Source organism: Theobroma cacao, chromosome 9 (genome assembly GCF_053813885.1).
Source record: "Theobroma cacao isolate CCN51 chromosome 9, ASM5381388v1, whole genome shotgun sequence".
Taxonomy (NCBI): Eukaryota; Viridiplantae; Streptophyta; class Magnoliopsida; order Malvales; family Malvaceae; genus Theobroma; species Theobroma cacao.
In genome coordinates, this window is record NC_142647.1 from 4,652,162 (window position 1) to 4,673,288 (window position 21,127).

The following is a 21,127-nucleotide window of genomic DNA, read 5'->3' on the forward strand; positions in this document are numbered from 1 at the left end:
GTATACTTATCTCTTTTTTCATGATCATGTTTGTCGGCAGCTTTTTCCATCATCCTTTATGCCTAGGACGCGTGTCCCTCCGAAGATCAATTATGGTGAGCCTGGAAAGGTTGCAACAAGAAAAAAAACCACTGCACATAAAAGGAAGAATGGTGATTCCAAATTAGTTGCTCTCAAAAAAAATTAGAGTAAGAAAGAGTGGTGAAGTTCCTCCTATTCCTGAAAATTGGGAAGATGACATTATTAGAGAAAGAGAAGGAGATCGTTTTTGGGAAGAGGTTCGTGCCAGACAAGTTGACGAACATCCCTCCGAACCCGTTGGATATGATTGGAATTGTTTATGCTCAGAAGCACCTCCTCATAGAAGAAGTGGTATTTCAGGACAATCTATTCTGAAGTTCAGGTTTGAACGTGGTGAGTTTCCCCTTTTTGCTACTAAGTTAGGCTCTAATTCTCAATTTGTTCATGGTTGGGATGAATGGGTAACTAAGGTGTTGAAGAATCCTTCTTATGTTAAACTTCTTTCTTTTGCTGGGATACTTGATGCTATACGTATCACTTCCAAGCTCAATATTCGTAAAGAAAAAAGGATAGATGTGTGCCGTACTATTCTTGCGAGGTGGAGCACGTTTTTTCATACTATGATTACCGCATTGGGGGGAATTTACCTTCACTTTGGAAGATGTATGTGTTCTCTTGAAACTTCCTTGTATAGGAAATGATGATTTTCACTCTATTAAGCTTTTTGAAGAAAAGGTATGTACTTGAGACTTTTTCTTCGATTGACTTAAGAGTTTGAGTAAAACTTCGAAGATTGCACGATTCTCTAATTGGATAGGAGTTTTTTTTATAAAAAGTTCAATGCTAAAGGTATTAAGATCGGTTCTCCTGAGTACCCAGACCATAAGTATGAGCTAGTAGCTTTAACAATTTTTTGGTTGGCACGACATGTACTCCCAAGGTATCCAAATGATGGTATCTCTTCACTAGTTGTTCCTTTAGCAATAAAAATTATTAAGGGAATACGTTTTCCTCTTGCTCCACTGTATTTAGGCTCATTATATAAGAAATTAGACTTGTACCAACTCAAACTGTTGAATCAGCTAGGCGTTACAAGGTTTTGACTTATGTGGATGTTTCCTTCATTCAAATGTGCCTATGGGAAAGGTTTGGTACTTGCGCTCCTGTGCCTAATGCATATCCTTTTGCATCTTTTTCTGTGAATAACCTTTTATCCAAGAATAACTACAGAGCTTGGGCATGGCATGATCGACTCTCGAGAGGTAATGTTCTTGAAGTGATGGATGTGACAAAAGAATTCAATCCCAAACCTTATGTGCAGGCCACAAATGGATTCGGTGATCCAGGAATTTATTATGATCGCCACCCTCTACAGTCTGGAAGAATGAGTTCACTAGGTATTAACTTTTATTTATGGGTTCACAGTTCCCAATTGCCATATATGATTGAGAGTTCCAGTTCAGGTGGAGATAGAAATATTCTTTCTGTTGAGATATATTCTCCTTTTAAGAGTGGCACGCCAATTTAGGTTTGATCAACCAGCTCCGCCTGACTCTTCTTCAACTATCAGTTTTTCTTCTTGCGTTTCTTCATTCCTCATGGCAAGACTTCAACTCCGTTTAGATAAACTTAAGAGTTGTACTGTCCCAGCTTTTGATAGAGTTGGTACTCACACTTCTGGATGGTTTGCTTATTGGATGGAGTGTGTTGAAGAATGGAGATATTTTATTATGCCTTTTGACTAATCCCAGAGCTTGTCTCTACACTCCTCCTATAAGTAACTCCGATGTATCCTTACGCTTGATTTCTCTCAAAAAGAAAAGAAATGTAAATGAAGAAGAAGATGATGCTCATCGCGCTCTTACTCATCAAACAAAACATGTGCATCGAAAAGTAAGCTCATCCTTTGCTTCTTTTTTTTTTTACTTTTTTTTTTAAATTCATTTTCTCATCATACTTTTTTTTTTTGTAAAAAGAAACAACTGCGAGAGTAGAATTTAACTCGATTGAAGAGGAAGAGACTTTTAAAGTTGAGACTGAGGAATAATCATGTGACTCTGAACGTAGTGATGAATCTGATGATGAATCAGTTGATGTTGATAAAGCTGAAAATGAGGGTGAGCTAGCCCCTTTTGATGATTTCCTTGATTTGGATGTTCTATTTCCAAATCATGTTCAAAGCTCTACCATGAACAAGGTATAAACACATCACTATGTTATTCCGATTGATGTTGTTCCATTTTTTTTTTGAAGTTAAGATTATTCTTACTCCTCAGGTTATTCGAGATGAGGTTGTTCCTGACATTGAGACTATTCCTGCTGTTGAAGTTGTTCCTGAGGCTACTCCAAATGTTGAGGTTATTCATGATGTTAGAGTTGATACTGACGATGTTAGAGCTATTCCAATGACTCCTCATGCTTCTTCCTCCCTAGTGCTAGAACACAGAGATGCAAGTAGTGCTTCTGGCATTCAAGTAGCACATACTCCTTTGTAAAAAACGTAGACATCATTTGTTTATGATGGAAGTGTTGGGTAGAGCTTTAGCCATTTCCCATGCTCCACTAATGAGTACTTCACCAGAGGAATTGCAACAAATGTTACAGGATTTCGATGATGCTTGTAACTTTGGATTCAAGCTTGAGTGCCTCAGTGATTGTAGATCTAAAGCCAAGATTTTTCTCAACAAGTCTTCCTTGGAGAATGAGTTAGAAGACATTGCAGCGAAGATAACTTTACTGAAAAAACTTGAAGCTGAAGTACAAGAACAATTAAATGTATTTGCCAATAATAACTCTTCTCTATGGAGTATGTAATTGACTAGTCTTTTGCTTTTCCTTTGCTCTTTTTGAAAGCTCATTTGAGCTAGTACTTCGCTATTGATATATCATATTTTTTTTTCTTTTGCAATAATAATAATACTATACGCTTGTTGTGTATGTGTTCACATTTCATATTATTGTGTATGGCCAAAAGGGAACTCTCAACTTTACATCAAGGAGATTAACTCTAACTTGATATGAAGGAGATTAATTCAACCCTTAAAATAAATAAGCGTAATAGCTGCGGCCAATTTGTGAGTAATAAGCTAGGGTCAAGAAATGAGCAATAAAGCTTGCGGCCAATAGCATAACATCATTACAGCCAAATTATGAGCGATAAAGCTAGTGGCTGGAATGTGAATAATAAATTATGGTCAAAGAATAAGCGATAAAGCTTGCGACTAAAAGAAGAATATCATTGCAGCCAAAATATGAGCGGTAAAGCTTGCGGCTGAAGTAAGAATGATGAACTATGGTCAAAGAATAAGCGATAAAACTTGCGACCAATAGTATAATATAATTACAGCCAAAATATAAACGATAAAGCTAGTGGCTGAATATGAATTTTTTTTTTAATGTCAAATTATAATTCATAAAGCGATGAAGAGTTAAAGTCATAGAAATATCATACATGAGCAGAAAGCGAGTTGTTCTGGACAGTGTTGTTCTCAATCAATAACTATTTTGCTTGCATTTTCTTATGGAATATTCCCTTCTGAAAAGGATCTCTTCTTTCTCTACCTCTTCCTTAAATTGCATTCACTCTTGGAGTATTTTTTCTATCAAAGCAAGTAGCTCTCTTTTGTTTGAGAACCATATTATTGGTTCTTCTTGTCATTTCCATTAAGGTAGCAAAAGTTGGAAGAGGTAAATTCTGCTAGTGTAGCCTACACTCGTCAAACATTTTTTTTGAATGTAAATCGTCACCAACTCCTTCTCATCATAAGACTCTTGTATATCCAACACCCTTTCTCTAAAGTGTTAGATGTATTCCATGAGGTCTTCTCTGGACTTTTGATATTCTGTTCCCAAATCAAAGAGATTAACTTTCTCTTGAGTAAAGAAAAAGAACTCTTCCCTAAACATCCACATTAATTGTAGTTTCTCCATTTCCTTCATTCCCCTTAGTGTTTGTAACTAGAGGAATGACTTTATCAGGTGCACTCTCATTAAAGTGTACAGATTGAGCTTGAAAAATGGTGGAAGTGAAGGATACAAATTGAGATATGGTCTCCAACATCCGCCTATTGTTGTCTTCTAACATTTGCATTCTCTCTTAAGAAGCCTCAATCATTTTCATCAGCTTTTGAATATAGGTTGGAATAGATGCATCTTGGTTACTAAAGGAACTGTCTATTTCTTCCAATAATGCAAAGTTTTTCTAGTAAGCTTTTACTTAATGCAATCACTCCTCCCTAGTGGAGTCACCAAAATGTAAAGGGGGTTCTTGTGATAGGGAGAGGAAGCGTTGCAAACAAGTAAAATGATGTGCCAGAGGCGACAGAGAGGAAGATTGAAGCAGTTCCTAAAGTACTAAGTGCTGTGGCAGGTGGAAGACAATAAGAAGAGACTTAAAGAGACTTAGAGAGTACAAGATAATTAGAGAGAGAAGCTCTCAAGTTGAGAACGTGTTAGCTTGGAGGGGGAGAGAAGAGTCATTTCAAATGAATTGTGAGGCTCTATATATAATGCTAAAAGTGACGGTTACATAAGAATAGGCTTTAATGCGCCTAATGAATGACATTATTATGAAGAATATTAATGTAAGTAACTGTTACTGTAATTGGATGTAGTAAGACTTGTTATCAAGTAAAGGTAATAGAAAAGAGGTGTACAAGAATAGGTACAAGAGAAGAAGCTGTACGAGAATAGGTACAAGAGAATAAGCTGTACATGAATAAGTATACGAGAATAAGGTAAGAGGGTGAAACACTTGTACTTTAGGAAATGGTTAAGAGGAAGACCTCTTAATTACCTCCATATCTGAGCCACCAAGCCAAACTTTCTGGAACATCCCAAATTGAAAGTAACCCATGAACCCTGCTACTTATTCCGAGTTGCTTTCACTGTCATCCAAGTGAAGTGGTTATTCTATTCGAAATAGTTGTTTTACTTGCATTAATTGTTCCATATGGAGTAGTGCTCTATTTATTCTAATTATTTTGCCTTAAGTAGCACTTCACTTGTTCTAGTTGTTCTGCGTGAAATAGCGCTTCACTTGTTCTACTTATTTTACGTGAAGTAGCACTTCACTTATTTTACTTATTCTGCGTGAAGTAATACTTCACTTGTTCTGGTTGTTCTCTGTATAATATTATATTGTAAAGTAATTTTTTAGAGTAACAGTATTAACCAAAATCTAGTATCTACAATATCTAAATCTTAAAAATATTTCTTAATCGTACCAAGTGAAATCCAAGCAAACGGGAGATCGTAAAAGAGAGAAGAAACTTATTCGAGGGATGCAAAGACAAACACAGCCTTGACTTCCTCGCGGTTAAATATCGGTACACATCATCGACAGTCCCAAACACGCCCAGACCCGAGAACACATATTTTTCATACACCACGGTGTACTGAATCGTAAGTTCCAATACAAGCCAAGACTCCAGAGTCAAGGCTCAATGGTCTCATAAAACTCAAAACCTCTTGCCAACATACCGCCAGTCGCGCGTTATTTCCACTCTCTTCGATTAACATCCAAAATCCGAAGCGAAGAGACAAAGATCGATGGTAAATCTTTCTCAATTGAATTCGAAGCATTTCTAGGGTTCTATTTTTTTCTGGTTTTTGTGATAATTTGCTTAATGATTTTGTCTCAGGCTCCTCCTGCAAAAGCGATAACGAGTCCAGTGCCAGATGCGTGGTACCCAACCCTAGCCGTCTTTATGCTCGCCATTGGTCTTGTCCTCACCGCTTCCTTCTTCATGTAACTACCTTGATCTTATCTCATCCCCAACTTGTCTCCCTTTTTGGCTAGAATAAATTTCATTTTTCCCTTTTTGTTCTTCTTATTAGATTCGATTTAGGAGCCAATTTTCCGCTTTTAGTTTTCCCTTATATGCTTGAAATTTGTATAACTAGATCTGACACAGCCTGATTTTTTATATAATTTCTAAATTGATGATTGGTTATATTAATAGGCATACATTAGCGGCATTGGAACTTAATTTTCTTAGTTTATAATGTACCTTTCATAGATTTGATGAGTCGTTTTGAAATAACGTTTTTTAAGTAGTCAATTTGCAGGCTACAGTTCATTCTGTTATTTTAAGTGAGAATAGAATACAAGTGTGAATTGTTGATGATTCCCCTTTGTTTTTTTGGTGGGTACGATACTGCAATTCACTTCTGTTGACCTTTTTCTTATAGAGTTTTCAGTCGGAATCGTGGCATTCCATGTCTGGTTTGAGTCCTTTTGGGTTTTAAAAGCTCTTGTGATTCTGTATTAAAGAGTATCTGGTTTTTCTGATTTGGTTGTGGTGTTTTAAAGTTTTAACTTTTATCTGTTAATTCCAAAGCCAAAGGCAAGGAGCAGGTTGTCAGAAGTGATAGATCAACTTTGGGCATTTGTCAAATTGTATCTGAGCTCATCTAGTTTGTTATTGTAAATATGTCTTCATGCATTATATTCTGCTATTTTTGCTATCTTTAGCACATTGTTTTTCTGGTTTTGGAGGATGGGAACATTCTGACTCTAAGGAGTTTCATATCAGTTGGATCTTACAGTTAGAGATCTCTTTGCATTGAACTGTATTGATGCTACCTTTAAATCTACTCGCACTTGGTTTCACTTGAGAATAATGAATTTCTTTGTGTCCATTGGATCTCATATTTAGAACGTAGAGGTCTCTTTTTATTTAACTGTACTGATGCTAGCTTTGAATCTACTCAAACTTCTTTTTCACTAGAGAGTAAAGAATTTCAAATCAGTTGGATCTTGTAGTTAGAACTTAGAGGTCTCTTTTCACTATACTCTAACAATACTACCTTTCAATTATTCAAACTTCTTTTCACTTGATTGTTTTTCCTGAGAAGTCTTTAACTTTGCTTATACTGCTGCTGATGTTTGTAAAAGTTAAGTTAGAATCTCATGCATAGATTCTGATTGCTTTACCATTTAGCATCGCCCAAAACAAGATCCTGTTTGATGCAATCTTTATAGGCCTAAGATCACAGTTGAAAAGTTTTATGAAAATTTTCTTTTTTCCAAAATATGCAGCTATGAAGCAACTTCTTCTAAGCGAAACCGCAGCCTTGCCAAGGAGCTCACCACTGGGGGGGTGGCGTCTGTTTTCCTGGTATAGCTTCTTGTATCTGTTTTGACTGGATTTTCTCATTCATAATTCGTGTAGTTACTGCATTGCTGATGCTTGATTATTGATATCCTTGCAGGGCTTTGGGTCGTTGTTTTTGCTACTTTCAGCTGGTGTTTATGTCTGATTTCAACATTGTTCAACCAGTTTAAAAGGTTTTGTTGAGCGAGAATGGCTTTGGCATTGTTACTTATAGACATTTTTGTTATTTATCAGACGATGATAGCTTTCTTTGATAAGATTTTGATATTCTTAATACATGCTCGAATGTAGGGACCCCTGGTTATATCAAATTATTTCAGTTGCACACAGTTCAGCATGAAGTATTCAAGTTTATGAAGTATCTGAGGGTGGAAAACCCGCTTCTAATGTTTAGTTCTTTGGATTTTTGCTTCGTGGTATCACTTATAAAACGATAGCTGCCAAAATGGTTCAATCAAGTGTGAATCTTAACAAGAAGCAAGAAAACAAAAAGACCAGTGTGAAGGAACAATCGTAAAATGTGTAGGTGGTTGAAATGCGTTGATGCTTTCTGTTCCCTTGGTAAATTGCTCTTGGATTCCTAGTTTTCAAACAAGATCATTTTCAAGGAGTGAATCAGAATTTGAGGTTTCTCATTTGAATGAATTGAGTCAGATGATAGGCCAAACATGAATTGATTAGAATTCTCTATCAAGCTCAAATACTAATCCGCAGCAATCGCCAGAGTTTCGGTTGTTCTTCCATTGGTAGAAATCTGTCTTCGGATTCCTCGTTCCTAATTCCGAGCGAGCAAAGCTGGCAAGCACCCATCAATTGCCAAAAAGTAAAAAGTTAGAACCCCAACAACTCAGTAAACACGTGCAATAAGCCTTGACCAGTAAATGTAAATGGCTGAATCCCGTTCAACCGTTCAACACATCTCAGTAACGCCTGAGCCGTAAGCCCTACTGACACACCAGGTTAGGCTCTACCAACTTGCCGCGTGTAAAGCACTTCCCTTTTAAAGAGCGTAGCCCCAACAAAAACCCTCACCACCATATTTACTAGTACTTTAGTTTTTCCCATTCTCTTCCAAACCCCTATCACAGTCGCAGTAGGGTCCGGTCTCGGGTCCCCGGAAACCAATCGTTGTTTTTTTCCTTTCTTTCTTTGCTTTTAAAGTCGCAGCAACACTCCCAATCTCAAAAATGGAGTCTCCCCAATCTCAACAGCAACAGCAGCAGCAGCAGCAAGGTCCCAAGAAGAGAGGCCGAAAACCAAAACCAAAGGACGAGAAAGAACAGCAGCAGCAGCAACAACAACAAAGCGCTGGTAAAATGAAAGAAGGAAAGAAAGCCCAACAACCGAGCGTTGATGAGAAGTACACTCAGTGGAAGTCCTTGGTCCCTGTTCTCTATGACTGGCTTGCTAACCACAATCTAGTTTGGCCTTCTCTCTCTTGCCGGTATGTCTCTTTAAACCCTTTTTAGGGTTTTTGGGTTTTTGGTCTTTTCGTTGCAAACGCTTGGGTTTTTGGTTCTGTTGTTAATAAAGATGCTATTTTTGCGTTTAGGGTTTATTTTGGGTTATTGAGTTTGTTTTTGAAGATCTTAAATTTTTTATGCTAAAACCTAGTGTGCTCTTGCGGAGCTTCTGATCTGTTTTCATTTCTTGAATCCTGTGATTATTTATGTATCCTTGTGTTTCAAGTGTAAGATGGCTGGCATTAATTGTTTGTAGTTGTCGAGGAACGAAATGAGAGTTTTTGTTGCTTCAAGTTTGTTTTACATTGTTGCCAATTTAGCTCATTTTCTGAGTTCTTTTTTTATTTCTTCTTTTTCATATTTATTGATGATAGTTTAATTTGGTTTTGAACAGTTGGGGACCACAGCTTGAACAAGCTACTTACAAGAATCGCCAGCGTCTCTACCTCTCTGAACAGGCAAGCGTGTTTCCTTTATAGGGAATTTCTTTGTCTACCGAAACATGGCTTGGACTGAACGGAAGAACCCCCTCTTGTTTCATTTTGTCTGTTGCTTGATGTTCAGTTTTACATAACAAAAAAATACTCTTTCTGGACTCTTAATTTATTAAAGCAATAACAGATGCATCAAGCTTAGAACCCTTTGAATTAATGGAACTTACAACAAAAGCTTGGTTGAACAATGTTGAAGCATGTTAAATTTGTGCTTAAGTTGTTTAACCTAACATCACACTTTTTGGAAAAAAATTGTTATTATCGTTATATTTGACATCTTTTCTTTTTGTTATTGTTAATGTTTTAATGCCAGACTGATGGTAGCGTACCAAATACTCTTGTGATTGCGAACTGCGAAGTTGTCAAACCTAGGGTTGCTGCTGCTGAGCACATATCTCAGGTAACTCATTTTCATGGGAGCTTGTTCCTTGTTCTGCACTTCAGTACTGATGTATGCAGCTTGCTTCTTTTTATATACACGATTGCTTCATATTTTTCAGTTTAATGAAGAAGCACGCTCACCATTTGTGAAGAAGTACAAGACCATCATACATCCTGGGGAGGTATGAATCTTGCACACTCTAGAAAAATAAATTTGTTTTTATATAGTTGTGCTGACATAACTACAAACAGTTTTGTTGGAACTCATTCTATCTTTGCATAAAGAGATCTATTTGATCTGACAATGTAATTCTTCTTTTTTAGTGGGGCATTAAAAGTCCCATTCTTTTGATGTTTGACATTGGTGGGAAATAGATATTCTGCTTATTTGAATTCCCTGTTTTGCATGTATAACTTTAGAATTTTATAATTTTTATTTTATCCTTTTTCTTTTTTTTTTTGTGTGGATTTATTGTTATATGTTGTGGTCACCAAATACTATCTTGCAGGTGAACAGAATCAGGGAACTTCCTCAGAACTCTAAGATTGTGGCCACTCACACTGATAGTCCGGATGTAAGACCCTTGCTATTTCTGTTGTCAAATTTTTTGGAGCCAATATTCCTGTCATGTTTTCTTTCTAAGATATTAAAGTTGCCTGATATTTGACTTGATGATATTTAGGTTCTTATCTGGGATGTTGAAGCTCAACCCAATCGTCATGCTGTTCTTGGAGCAACAAGTTCTCGTCCAGATTTGGTATATTTATTTCCAAATTTCAGTTATATGTTTAGTAAAAGCTATCTATGCTGCTTATCTGTATGTCTGTGTTCTTTGGACAAGGGGACGAGTGTGAATGCACTGTTTTCACTTATGACTTTGCCTTTTTTTTTTTCTTTCTTTTTGGCAGATTTTGACTGGACATCAAGATAATGCAGAATTTGCTCTTGCAATGTGTCCTACGGAACCCTATGTGCTCTCTGGAGGTTGGGAAGTTTTATCATTTAATTAACTATATTTTTGCTTGGAATCAGTACTTTCATCAATATATTTGGTACCGAAATCCTCATGGAAATCATGATCTTATATCTTTGATATGATCATATGAGATGTTATGAATTCATTATCTTCCTCTCGCAAAGTGGTAATCGAGTTAAAATTATTTAATTTGATAGCTGAGTATACCCTTTTTTCACACACAAAGTATTATTATCATATGTATGAAATAACTTTATTGTCTGATTCAGGAAGTATGTCAGATTGTGCTATATGGTATGTCTTATTGTGTGCTATTTTATAACTGCATAACTTTTACTTTGATTCCATATTCCTGCAACTATTGTTTCAAGTCCTGAAGTTCATATTTTTAACTTTTTTAAATTGGACTCGGCAAAACTGAATCTCATTTCATGTGATGGGATTTTCTTCTTAATGAGAGCACTTTTATGGCAGGGAAGGACAAATCAGTGGTTTGGTGGAGCATCCAGGACCACATAACAACAACAGCTACAGACGCAACCAAATCTCCAGGATCTGGTGGATCAATCATCAAACAGAATGATAAAGCTGCTGACGGGCCTTCTGTAGGTCCTCGTGGTATCTTCTGTGGGCATGAGGATACCGTTGAAGATGTCACGTTTTGTCCATCCGGGTACCTTCTTCTCTTGGATAAAATCTAAATGCTGTAATTCTTTATGGTTTATTCTTTTTGAATTCTCTTCATAAACTTTTCATGTAAAGGTGAGTTTATTCAAATGGTTTTTCATTGTTTTTTCTTCTACCGTTGAAATGGCTTCTGTATTGATACTTTTGACATTGTTCATATGGCGACTAATTTCTGACAAATTTCCATATCTTCTGAAGTGCACAGGAGTTTTGTAGCGTAGGGGATGATTCCTGCCTCATATTATGGGATGCACGAGTTGGCACTAGCCCCACTGTCAAGGTGACTGTCCATAATTCTTGCTTTTTTAATGATAATAACTGCTTAGTGGTTTCCTTTTTCCTTCCCCCACCCCCTCTCTTTCCTTTCTTTTTCATTTTATTACTTTGGATGAATTTGTGTGTGTGTGTGTGTGTGTGTAAAAAAATAGTGTGTATATTCATGAAAAGGAAGTTTCAAAAGAGTTGAAAAATAAGCTCAACAGTAAGGATCTTCAGTACTCATTGTTATCATTGGACCTGATATTTAAATAGCCTTTGACTGACCTCTGTAAAGTGGTTTACAGTCGAGAGGATGATGTGAATGATTTGAATCATTCAGCATCATTTTTGTACCTTTTTCCTTTTTATGTGGGTGGCTGGATTGCCATGCCACTTCTTCAACTCCTTTGCACAAACTTGTCAACAGTTTGGTTTCCTGTATTTCTGATTGTAGTTATATGTTGCTGTTCTTTGTGTGGCACTTCATTCTTGTGAGGGTTTGTCTGTTTCAAATCATTTTTAAGATGATGTGATTTGATATCAAAAAGCCAACCATTTATCTTCTTTTTTTAATTGTGAATTCCTTCTGGTGGAATCAACCAAGGCTTCATGTTTCTCATGCTTTCTTTTATAGTCTTGTTAACATTTGATTGTATGGTATTTTTAATTTTAATATACCGATGCCTTTGATGATATATGCTAAATTGTTTGGTTTCTTGTTGACAGGTTGAAAAGGCACATAATGCTGATCTTCATTGTGTTGATTGGAACCCCCACGATGATAATCTTATTCTGACCGGGTTTGTCTCAGTCCTTGTTTCTTTCAGTTTTGCATTTTCCTTTTGGTATCAAAATATGATGCACTATGAAAATTGCAGTGCTTCTTCATGTTTTGCAATGATGGGTTACGATAAAACATTATTTGTCATCTTTTGTTGATCTCTCAGGTCAGCGGATAATACGGTTCGCATGTTTGATCGAAGAAATCTCACTTCTAATGGAGTTGGATCACCCATTTATAAATTTGAGGGTCATAAAGCTGCTGTTCTTTGTGTTCAGGTGTTTTAGAGACCTGATCATATTACTTTGTATTTCGTTACAAATGTGATGATAAATGGTATCATGCATCTGTTCTTACCAAATTTATTTCTCCAATGGTCCAGTGGTCTCCAGACAAGTCCTCTGTTTTTGGTAGTTCTGCCGAGGATGGGCTCTTAAACATTTGGGATTATGACAAGGTGTGATTTGTTTGATTCCTCTCTAGTAATTGCCTTTGCATACAACTTACATGCATGTAACACAGATAACATGTGGCTATGCATATATGTTGAACTGGGTGATATCTGTATGCTCTCCATCCAATTTTGCAGTTTGCATGAATAATTTGTATATGGAAATAATTTTAGATTTTCACACAATCAATTTTAGGAAATTGAACTCAGATTATAAGAGGATGTGGTTTGTGAGTTGACAATTCTGGCTCATATCTTTCTAGGATTGGAATATATTTGTGAAAAATGATGGCAGTGTAGAAGATTACTATTTTCTCCATCCTCATCAATCAAGCCCTGTTGCAATGTCTATGTTACAACTGTAAATTAATGATTTGACAGTAAATCAGTGAAAGAGGATATAAAGAAATTGCTAGCAGTAACCACCTTGATTACCAGTGATTAGATTTTGGTCACCTTACCTTTTTTTTTTCTCGAGTTTTACTTTTGTTCTTTGTAGTTATTTACGTTAAACATAGTTAAGGCTCTGCCTTGCCTGCCTTAGTAGGAGAAAATATTCCCCTTACATTTCAAAGGCGGACGTGTTACTTATTTTGTCATGTGTACTTGCTTCTGCTGATATTGTGGTTGGCTTACTTGCTTGTCCTTATTGCAGGTTGGCAAAAAGGTGGAACGTGCTTCAAGATCACCTAGTACTCCTGCAGGATTGTTCTTCCAGCATGCTGGGCACAGGTTGGTTTGCAACTGTTTTGCAGTGTGTGATATAGCATATATTAGGACTCTTCTTTTGAACCAGGCCTTCATGTCTTAATCTCAATATGCATTTGACATTCTTCCTCTTTGTTTCTTTCTTTTTATTTTCTTGTAGTGGTATCTATATCCATTTAAACTTGCACCATTAAACTGGTTTCCTTAATGATCTTTGTTGCATACAAGTATCTCATTCAACCTTATTTCTTACATTTGTGTATGTAAAAGGCTTTAAAACCTTATCTTTTATCTTTTGATGGTTCTGTAAGAGTCCTTGGTGGAAATTTCAATGTTCCATCTATTAGGGAGGTTTATGCCTTGACAGTGAATTTGATCTTGGTGAAGTATCTTTTATTGGAAAAAGAAAAGTGGGTATAATGATGCAATTGCAAGCTAATTTGGAATGTCATGAAGCTTAATCTTGAGGCATGTCTCAACATTGCAACCAAATCATACTTAAAAACTTTTTGGTTTCACTGGTGAAAGCTGTTTATGTTTTATGCACCTCATAATAACAAGTTTTGGTTTCTGAGAACAATTTCCTTATGTGTGTTCTGAAGCCTATATATGTTTGAGTTGAAAATCATGCAACTCTTCAAAATTTTTTTTTATTTTTTATTTTAATGTTGCCTGATTTGTTCTCATAACGTTTTCAATCTGTCAATTTTTATACAGGGACAAAGTTGTTGACTTCCATTGGAATGCATCTGATCCGTGGACCGTTGTTAGTGTGTCTGATGACTGTGATACCACTGGCGGAGGAGGTACATTGCAGGTATAGTTACTATCTTCCCATACAAATGTTCTTTGTGTCAGAAAATGCAAAATCTTTTTTCTTGAGGCAAAATTCAAATAAACACTGGACTGTGAAGTTAGAGATAATAAGATATGACATGATAAGTTAAAACTCAAAAGCAATGCACAAGGGCATTACCTGGCATGCATATTACAACAAAAATTTGTAAAATTATTCAGGGGACTTCACTTCCCTGCCAACATTCCAAAACATGTTGCTTATAATCATCAAGGGTTACCATGGGCGGTAGAATCATGGTATTTCTGGCAGTAAATGGGTAACACCAGAAACTGCTTGTAATGGCATTCCTTCACTGCTGGTTATGAAGTTACTCCAACTTAATGGGATTGGTTTGTTGAAAGTGCTTTATTTTACATATTGCTTCAACAGCCTGACCACATGCATTAACTTTGAATGAAAATTACAATTATTGATATGCTAAACAATTATTTGCAGATATGGCGCATGAGTGATCTGATCTACAGGCCAGAAGAGGAGGTTTTGGCAGAGCTTGAGAAATTCAAGTCTCACGTCATTTCATGCGCGTCAAAGCCATGAGATAAAGTTGGGAAGAAAGAAGACCAGATATTTGCTGATTGACTTGTAACAAACCTCTGTAGTAGCTTATTATGTGGATTTAGATGTTTGCTCTTCAAGTTTGAAGAAATTGGGATGGGATGACTCTGTAAGCTCATTGCTAGCAATTGTAGATTTTCAGATATTAAGGCTTGTAAACAGGTTTTCTTCCATTTATTGACGGAGTGTTACACTGATTTTATGAGTATGTTGAAGACATTGTCATATACTGATACCTGGCCCCACCAGGGTACAAATTACGATCAATGAACCATCAAATTCTACCATCGGATTCAAAGGTTTGTGGTCGTGGTATTGAATGAAAGGAAACTTACGTCTCGTCTCATGGGTTCTTGCCTTACTCGAGAACTCGTGTGGCTCTGGACGGTTGAGTTTGGGATCTCTTGACTTGTCAGCATGTCGTTCTATCACAAGATCAAAGCTTTTAATTTCGGAGGTAGTAGCCCATTATGTTTTGGCAGGTTGTGGTTGGAATGTTGAACAGGTAAGAGGTTTGAAAATTACTGCCCTTCGATAGGATTGGTTAGTTGGTCAGCTAATCTGAAACAATTTATATTTATTCTCTGAAATGAGGGAGGGTTACGAGACCGTTCATAAAATATTTCTTTTCAGATTTTGGGATGGAGACAACATCCCAGCCGGTCGCCAAGAATGGCATTCCATAGAGACAAATTATGTGTAGTACATTTTTGTATTAAACAAATGCACCAAATATGCATCAGGGGAGTTTGCTTCAAAAGCGTTTAGAAAAGAGATTTAAGTTGAGGTAAAGCTTGATATATTTCTGATTATGTTATCAAAAAAACATGGACATAGCAGAAAAGGAGGTGGGTTCGGTTAAGCATCCAGGCTATCCAAATTGACGACCAAGTTGCTGTGATCTAGTGTCGACGCCTCCAACTAGACAAGGATTGCGTTACTGTGCTAACAGTGCCATTCATATTGGGTTCTACTCTGATTGAGAGTAATAGCAACAGCAGTGGAATGTTATCGCGGCTGGCCCTTCTTTTCTTTTTACTAACAGTAACAACGACGCTTGTACCTGGATCCTGTTCCATCTCTCTCGGTGCAGTTGCTCCTGCCGATTTCTATATTGTAGATTTCCCTTTTCTATTTGCTCTCTTTCGATGATTTGTTTCCTTTTCGGAAATCTGTCGTGGTCAGTGAACCTTTATGCATGCAGGGAGATCCTCTTCAAGTCGAGGTTTCCAATCTTACTTCCCCCGACACACGGCTTTCCTATGACTTTTATTCCATCCGTTATTGTAAGCCCTCCAAGACCTTGAGAAAATTTCTTCAAGGCGAAGCTTTTCAGGGTTCTGTCTATACTGTTAGTATGTTGCTTGCATTGAGTGCTTTCTTGTTTGTAGAAGGAAAAGCTATTTTTCTGCTTTGGATGATCCAAGGTTTTCCCCCCTTTTTTTTCCTGTGCCATTTTGATATGAGAAAAGAAGTCATGCGAAGTAGCCTGCCGGGTAAAACTTGATGCTGAAGCTGCAAAGAATTTCAAGGAGAAAATTCGTGATGACTACCGAGTTAATATGTAAGTGCGGAGTCTATGTTCTAATCATTCCTGATTTCAGGTTTGAAATTCTCTTCTTTCCAGCAATAGAGTCAAGCTGATTGCATTTACATGTTGCTCATTAGCGAAGTCTTATGCTTTGTTCCTCAATTTTGACACGAAAAGTCGCAAACTAATATGCAGGAATTTGGTAATCTTCCAGTTACACAACGGAAGCAGAAAGGCTTTCGTGTTGGGTTGAAGGGAACATATTACCCTGTAGGTTTATGAATGCCATGTTCTACTCTTTCTTGTTTATATCTTTATATGATTCTTTCCCTGAGATGTGCTAAATTGCTGGATACGGAGCGGAGAGGAGGTATATTTCATCCATAACCATCTAAGCTTCAGAGTCATGTATCATAAGAATCCCCGAACTGATTCTGCTCAAATTGCTGGCTTTGAGGTTGATCCCTACAGGTGCAGGACCCTGCTTCTTTCATGACTCAAATTGCTTTGTGTTATATGATCACATTGTTTGCATTTCTTGCTTTTTTGTGTTTTCAATTCTAGTAGTTGTAGCACTCGACGTGCATTATATTCATTTCTCTCTATTGATTGGGTGATTAATGTCCTCATTGCCATTCTCTGGTCTGCTCAAACAGAATACGAGGGTCCTTGGAATGAGAAAAACCCTCAGTTATTAACGTGCAACCCAAGAACCAATGGTATACATCAAGCTTTCGCTATTCCACAACGCATCGGAACTTAATGCAGAAGTCATTTTCACATTCGAAGTCTCGTTTTATGAGGTATTCCTAACCCCTGCCCTTTTTCCTTTTTATCTTTTCTGGTACTAATATGAATCTTAACGTGAAAACAATGCTCCCTTTGGCAGTTGGATGACAAGCCACGCATCCGGAGTGTCTTGTATCGGGGCCCCGAGTTGATTATTTAGACCCATTGGTTCTCTACTCTGAAGCATGCTTGCCATGACTATGGTGACAATAATGTGTGTTTTGGTGAATTAGGTGTTGTTGCTGCATTTACATTTTACCAGGAATGAAAGAGATGTGGGGATTAGACAAAAAATTGAATCATAATCCAATTTTAGGCAGAAGCATTTTGTGTTAAGGTACATAAAAAAAGTAACTTAAAACTTCAGAAGTAATTTATTGTTTTCTTCTTTGTGTTTTCCTACTACTTGAAGGAAGAGTTAAATCTCAGACTTTTTCGTGAAGAGGTAACAGCGACAAAGGCTTGACATGGTATCGAAGCTGAATGGGACAAAAGCAGTTGGCAAACAGCCTTTAAAATTTGCCCTCTTCCAAGGCTGGTTATGATAATTGCATTAAGGAGCGCTTTTAATTTCGAATCTGACCTCTTCCAAGTTCCAAGGTTTTGTGCCATTAAAATTTGTCTCCAAAAAGTTGTTGATTTTGACCATCCAATGCTACCACGGCCTCACATTTGAGCACTATTCAACGCAATACTGCACATGTGTATGCCGTTTTGGCAGGATAAAACCAGTTAGTTTGGTTGATTTGAATTTTTTTTTGTCCTTTTTAAAAAGTAATACGTGAATAATCGGATCAAAATCAGGATATTATTTTAAAAAATATACCGTGAAAATTTGAATTTCGTGCAGAGTGAAATTACACGTTTTATTATGCTAAAATAGTAGATGAAGAGGCATTTTTGCCAAAAGGATAGGGTTGTTGAAATACCACTGCACAAAATTCAACAATATGCTTTGTATCTTTCACCTTTATTTATGTAATGAAAACAGAAGCTTACTCAAACTTCCACTCTTATTTGTCAACCTAATTCCTCTTTGCTCTTCTCGTGCTCCACTTTGAGCCTAAACGAGAAACGCTTCAAACAGAATTATCTCCACGTTTTCCACGTAGGAACCAATCTTCATGATTTGTGCGGCCCTGCTCAGGCGGCCCGACGTGTACCTCCTACCAAAATAAAAGAGTAAAGGACTGCCCATCTTTATTGTTCGATTTGCACGTGTCAGAGGACAGTTCAATCACACGTGTGAGTGGTCCAGGTTCCCATGGGAAGTACTAGCCCTAGCCTCCGGGTCTCAGCGCCCTTTTCCTCTGTTCCCACGCTGCACTTGTTGCTAAAGGGCCCAACTGTCACGTTTCCGGATCCTACTGTAGCTCTGTCATCCCTTCCCCTGCCTAGTAATAATGCCATTCAACATTCTTTGTCTATTTTCGATGGCTTTCTTTCTTAATTATAATTTTTAAGTATAATATTTAAAAAAAATTTAAATTCTTTAAAAATTTTAAATAAAATTTTATTTTTTATTACAACTAAATAAATTCATTTATTTTTATCTTATATTAAATAAATTTTTATAATTAATAATAAATTAATTATCATTAATTAAAATATATTTATCATTTTATATTGACATATGATATTAATGTGAAAAATAAAAAATATCAAATAATCATATTATTATTCATTATTACATATTAACTTCATAATAACATATAATAATAAATAATATTTTAATTAATAATTAATTAATTAATTATTAGCTATTAAGACAAATTTTATTGAAAATAAAAAATAAGATTACAATAGAAAATTTTTTAATAGTTTATAAACTTTTGAATAGTATATCTAATTTTTATATAAATATAAGATAATGATTAATTATATACATTAATTAACTATAATTAAATTTATAAATATCACATTAATCGATATCAACTTGTGAAGGTTGATGACCTAGCTTCTAAAGTAAGGGGGTCTCACATACTGATAATTCTCTCAAATAATATAAATCACATTACTTCATTAAAATAACAACAACTGCATTTAAAAAAAAAAAAACTTCAATAAAATATTACATTAAGAAAATAAACTTCACTTTCATAAAAAAGAGCTTAAATAATATTATTTGTGGACTTCCTTATGGAAGATAAAGTAAGTTTTACATATAAAAGAGATAAAGAAATGAAGGATAGGGATGTAATTACGCATGTCAGAATAGCCACAGCTGTTCTGAGAATTTCAAAACAGGGGCTGTAAGTACTAAAAGTACTGACATGGATATACTTCCCGATATCCACCACTTACAGGGCAACACAAAATTTTCCCGCCATTTTTCAGCGGACAACTCTCCTGCCAGGTCAGTACCATACCTTGCACGTGGCACCATCTTTTGCCACCTGGCATCATCCGTCTAAGCGATAGGCATAAAGATGCTCCGCCACATCATTAAAGACATTTAAAACCATCGAATCGGACGGCTAGCATTAAATATATCACCATCTCATCATCCAGCAGTTACCACATCAAAATAAAAAATTTTCAGATCCTTCTCTTTCACGTTGTTGCTTAAATATGTAGAGTTTTTTTTTATATCATCCTTCTCTCTTTGAAGAGCATCATCCTTTTCTCTTTGAAGAAAAACTACTATGAAGGAAGAGGAGGAAAGGAAAAGAGCAAGTGAGGAAACCGGAGACGTTGGGTTTCTGGCGTCGAAACGGCTGAGAGAGACGGTAACAGATGAGTTGGCGGATGACGTCAAGGCGTGGTTATCAGTTGAAGATAGTGAGACTGACTCAGTGAGTGAGTTATTGAAGCTTCTGGACGACTCACCGGAAGATACCACCTCAGCGTCTTCATCGACGTCGTCGCCGACCTTGTTCGGGATGAGGGTTAGGTTCAGCGACAACCCGTACTCGTCGGCGTTGATTTTCCAGTCGTCGTCCTCGTACATAACCATCAACGGCAACGAAGAGAGCTGCGGGTCGTCGTTTTCGGAGTCGGAGTCTAGCGTGATGGCCAGTGTGGACATGGGAGGGATTTTAAACGCGAATGTGAAGGTTGGGAGTAGGTTGGAGGGAATCAGAGGGTGGGTGGAGGCGGAGGGCGGAGGGGGCGCGTGGGATAGAAGCGAGGAAGAGGCGCGTGGGTGGATGATGGATTGGGAGTGGGAATGGGACGAAAAGCAGCTGGTGAGGTTTCTAGGCGAGGAGGAGGAACTGAGGAAGTACCTCTTTTGAAATTTTGACTGGAATTTCCTGAGTAAACGTGAACAGTTATGACCCCTTTTTTAATTTTATTTTTAAAAAAAAAAAATTGCGGTGACTTCCGCTTTTGGAAAATGGGATGGGGCTTTTAACTTTTGTTAATACTAGAAATTTAGAAAATAGAAAAATAGGGGTTTAGAGAGGGTTGAAGGAAGGTATTAAACTGAAGAGAGGAGGATGCATTTGACACGCTGCTGGCTGAGTGGCTGACTGCTTTGTTTGGAAATGGCGTGTCTTGGAATTTCCTCTCTTTGTATTTACTCTAAAAGTACACAAAAGAAAGAAAGTGGAGAGATATATCAGAATTGAAAGCCAGTAATGGTCGCAATTTTAATCTCTCAGTCTGCAGCTTTTGTTTTCTGTTTTTTTATTTGCTAATTGCTCAATTACAGCCGACCACGTTGCTTATATTTATTTTCTTCAGTTTCAATGGGAAGAGTAGTACCAATATATAGTATAAACAATATACTTGGAAGTAAGAGTATCTTGTACGCTTATCCTGTTTCATGGATGGCTTTTCTTTTCAAGTGGGGATAAAAGGCCACAATCAAGTGCTAAAAAGTGTCATGGAAGGAAGAGTGCTTTAATGGGAAAGCATCGATCAAAGCACTGGAAGGTGCATGTAAATATCCAGGAAAATTCCAATTGATTTGAAATGAAATCCTGACGCAAAGACTTGTGTAAAGTGAAATGGTTGATTAAGGCTCGATGGGGAAAAAGATAAGAAGGGATTTCCCATCAACTGACATGGCCAGCCACAGCCAAAAAACAAAGATAAAAACATGCAGACA

General features: G+C 36.8%; 3 protein-coding genes and 1 long non-coding RNA gene across 5 annotated transcripts; all 4 read left to right on the top strand.

Annotated features, from left to right (window-relative positions):
• The first annotated feature begins 2,167 nt into the window (after positions 1-2,167).
• On the top strand, positions 2,168-2,697 carry LOC148760641 (uncharacterized). Its single transcript, XR_016028168.1, has 2 exons — positions 2,168-2,218; positions 2,298-2,697. It is a non-coding gene; the product is annotated as an uncharacterized LOC148760641 (long non-coding RNA).
• Positions 2,698-5,434: 2,737 nt separating this feature from the next.
• LOC18588394 (uncharacterized) lies at positions 5,435-7,480 on the top strand. 2 transcript variants are annotated; one of them, XM_007012775.3, is made up of 5 exons: positions 5,435-5,574; positions 5,664-5,770; positions 7,064-7,142; positions 7,237-7,312; positions 7,431-7,480. In XM_007012775.3, the coding sequence occupies exons 1-4, from the start codon at positions 5,572-5,574 to the stop codon at positions 7,282-7,284; spliced, it is 237 nt and encodes a 78-aa protein (XP_007012837.1). In that variant the 5' UTR covers positions 5,435-5,571; the 3' UTR covers positions 7,285-7,312; positions 7,431-7,480. The 2 variants fall into 2 exon arrangements, with proteins under 2 accessions (XP_007012837.1, XP_017983246.1); XM_018127757.2 differs by having other exon boundaries at positions 7,237-7,480.
• Positions 7,481-8,199: 719 nt separating this feature from the next.
• LOC18588395 (WD-40 repeat-containing protein MSI4-like) lies at positions 8,200-14,961 on the top strand. The gene is made up of 15 exons (XM_007012776.3): positions 8,200-8,583; positions 8,997-9,060; positions 9,410-9,496; positions 9,597-9,659; positions 9,987-10,052; positions 10,161-10,235; positions 10,387-10,462; positions 10,929-11,127; positions 11,340-11,421; positions 12,126-12,199; positions 12,347-12,458; positions 12,563-12,637; positions 13,287-13,363; positions 14,057-14,156; positions 14,634-14,961. The coding sequence occupies exons 1-15, from the start codon at positions 8,327-8,329 to the stop codon at positions 14,733-14,735; spliced, it is 1,509 nt and encodes a 502-aa protein (XP_007012838.3). The 5' UTR covers positions 8,200-8,326; the 3' UTR covers positions 14,736-14,961.
• A 4,724-nt stretch (positions 14,962-19,685) lies between these two features.
• LOC18588397 (uncharacterized) lies at positions 19,686-20,651 on the top strand. Its single transcript, XM_007012778.3, has one exon. It carries the CDS (start codon positions 19,719-19,721, stop codon positions 20,307-20,309), a length of 591 nt encoding a protein of 196 aa, XP_007012840.3. The 5' UTR covers positions 19,686-19,718; the 3' UTR covers positions 20,310-20,651.
• The last annotated feature ends 476 nt before the right edge of the window (positions 20,652-21,127 follow it).

Excerpts from the sequence above, each read along its gene's own strand:
- LOC18588397 (XM_007012778.3), top strand. The coding sequence starts at position 19,719 with ATGAAGGAAGAGGAGGAAAGGAAAAGAGCAAGTGAGGAAACCGGAGAC.
- LOC18588395 (XM_007012776.3), top strand. The coding sequence starts at position 8,327 with ATGGAGTCTCCCCAATCTCAACAGCAACAGCAGCAGCAGCAGCAAGGT. Across the intron at positions 9,660-9,986 it reads CCATCATACATCCTGGGGAG|GTGAACAGAATCAGGGAACT; the intron begins GTATGAATCTTG and ends ACTATCTTGCAG. Across the intron at positions 11,422-12,125 it reads GCACTAGCCCCACTGTCAAG|GTTGAAAAGGCACATAATGC; the intron begins GTGACTGTCCAT and ends TCTTGTTGACAG.
- LOC18588394 (XM_018127757.2), top strand. Across the intron at positions 5,771-7,063 it reads CTCACCGCTTCCTTCTTCAT|CTATGAAGCAACTTCTTCTA; the intron begins GTAACTACCTTG and ends CAAAATATGCAG. Across the intron at positions 7,143-7,236 it reads GGGTGGCGTCTGTTTTCCTG|GGCTTTGGGTCGTTGTTTTT; the intron begins GTATAGCTTCTT and ends ATATCCTTGCAG.